Genomic DNA, 2,131 nt, shown 5'->3' on the forward strand with positions numbered 1-2,131 from the left:
ATCTGCCTACAAGAAAATCTGTCACCAAAGTATACCAATATATATAGGTATGAACAAGTGATATTATCACCTACACTTCGTACCTGAAAGAGAAGCTGTACAAATTATTGATGAATTTTATTAACTGCAATAGTTGATTACATGTATCCAATAAAAGCATGACTATTTTTTTTAAATCAACAAAACATATTTATAAACTAAGTTAGCTAAGTTTAACTTTTGTTTTAAACAAGAAATATTAAGTTTTATTTTATTTGAAAACCGTAAGTAGTTCATTTATCTTTACATATTAAGCTTACTATTCCCTATGTACCTTCTTTGACTTGCTGAACAAATATGTAATTGATAATTCAGTAAACTTTTCTTTACATGATATTCCTTTCCTGTGCTTGGTGATGAGTATGTGAGAAGTCCAGACTCAATGAATAACCAAAACAAAGTGGAGAAAATTGGTCAGTTGTGGTTGCTAAGGGATAAAAAAAAAACTATGTCAATAAAAGTAAATGTGTACTGCATCAAAATTTAATGTTGCTGGATTTATATGAGACACTCGAATTTAGCAGTATAGTGCAAAGTTTGCACCCCTGTTGTTGCATAAATCATATCTTAGAGATCATATGACCTTTTACCCATAATTGCCCATCTGTGTCTAGAGGAAAGAAAAACTTGATTGTAAAACAAGATTTTAGGTAATTTATTACAGTGTAATTTTTCTGATGTATTGGGAAATCATATAAGCATTATTACTCTAGAAACAAAATATTTATATGGCCTAATATGGTTAGTATGCCAGACAATGAATCTGGGGTTCGTGGTTCACATCAACTACCAACAAAAAAAGAAATAAAAAAATTGTGCTCCATATATTGAATTTGTACTATTGAATTAGAGTAGACCATAGGTTGGTGATGGATGCTGTTGATTAGCTGCCTTTCATGTAGTCTGTCAGTTCAAAATTTGTGACAGCCAGAGCATATAGCCTTTGTGTAGCATTGCTTGAATATCCAAAACAAACATAAAATACATATTATAAATTATGTTATTGTAACTAACACCAGAACATTGATATTTAACATTGTTGGCTTGAGCTTGTTTTTCTTTGTATTGTTTTAATTTATGAAAAAAATATTTTGTTATTTACTGAAACTAATTTATTCTTAATTTGATAATATTTTAGGTGTTGGTGGTGTTGAAGGTGATGGTGATATCTATGTTCCTGAGAATCTCCGAGAGTTTAGAAGATTTGTTATGGAGAATACTGATGGAAGAGGGCTTCATTTTGTTATGGCTGATGGAGTAAGTTTCACTTTAACTGCTATTTATATATGATATATAAATGAAATGTTGTGTGACAGATAGTTTACACTTTAATTGGTATGTGTACATGTGAAAATGAATGTTTAGTGAGGAACAGTTGTACATATGTATATATGTAAGTATAAAAATGCTTGTTAAGAGTATGCTATAGATAAAATTTAACAGCTGTGTCTACATGTTGTATGTGTAGAAATGTTTATGAAGAATAGGTTATATGTGATTTAAATCCTTTGTATTCATGTATAAGTAGAAAATATATTTAGTGCTGAATAAACTATATATATATAAAATATTCTGTATACATATAAACATACAAAAAATATATGTAAATAATACACTTGCATTTGTCTGTCCATAACTTTTCTCGCAAGTGTCTTGTGCAAACGCTACAAATCTCATATCATTAGAAAGGCCTTTGTCTGAGGATTTTGTATTACATATTGGCTTTCCTATTCAGAATCACTTTACATGTTTTTTTGTTTAGTCAAACTTTTTAATGCAGGAGAAATAAGTTTTATCGATATGCATTAAATACATCTGTGTAAATGATATGCTTGTGTTTGTCTGTTCAGAACTTTTCTCATAAATTTCTCGATCAAACACTACAAATATATCACTAGAAAGGCCTTTGTCCGAGGAGTCCAGATTGCATGTGGCTTTTCGACTCAGAATCACCTTACTTGTTTTATGCTTATTCAGACTTTTCAATGCAACGAGTATGGTACATGATGTCACACTGTCATTGTCATCATATGATGACTGGCTTCAGTTTCAACTTTCGATATGGTACATTACTTCTGATCACATAAATAGA

At 30.1% G+C, this 2,131-nt stretch overlaps 1 protein-coding gene across 1 annotated transcript in view; it reads left to right on the forward strand.

Annotated features, from left to right (window-relative positions):
• LOC106472344 (cap-specific mRNA (nucleoside-2'-O-)-methyltransferase 1-like) overlaps window positions 1-2,131 on the forward strand; it is a gene marked incomplete at its 3' end in the record, with an annotated part of 67,602 nt that overhangs the window by 54,539 nt on the left and 10,932 nt on the right. The window contains exon 10 of the mRNA XM_013932980.2: window positions 1,178-1,296. Coding sequence (XP_013788434.2) covers window positions 1,178-1,296 — 119 coding nt within the window. The remainder of the gene's footprint in view (window positions 1-1,177; window positions 1,297-2,131) is intronic.

Source organism: Limulus polyphemus, unplaced genomic scaffold (genome assembly GCF_000517525.1).
Source record: "Limulus polyphemus unplaced genomic scaffold, Limulus_polyphemus-2.1.2 Scaffold5263, whole genome shotgun sequence".
NCBI classification, from domain to species: Eukaryota; Metazoa; Arthropoda; class Merostomata; order Xiphosura; family Limulidae; genus Limulus; species Limulus polyphemus.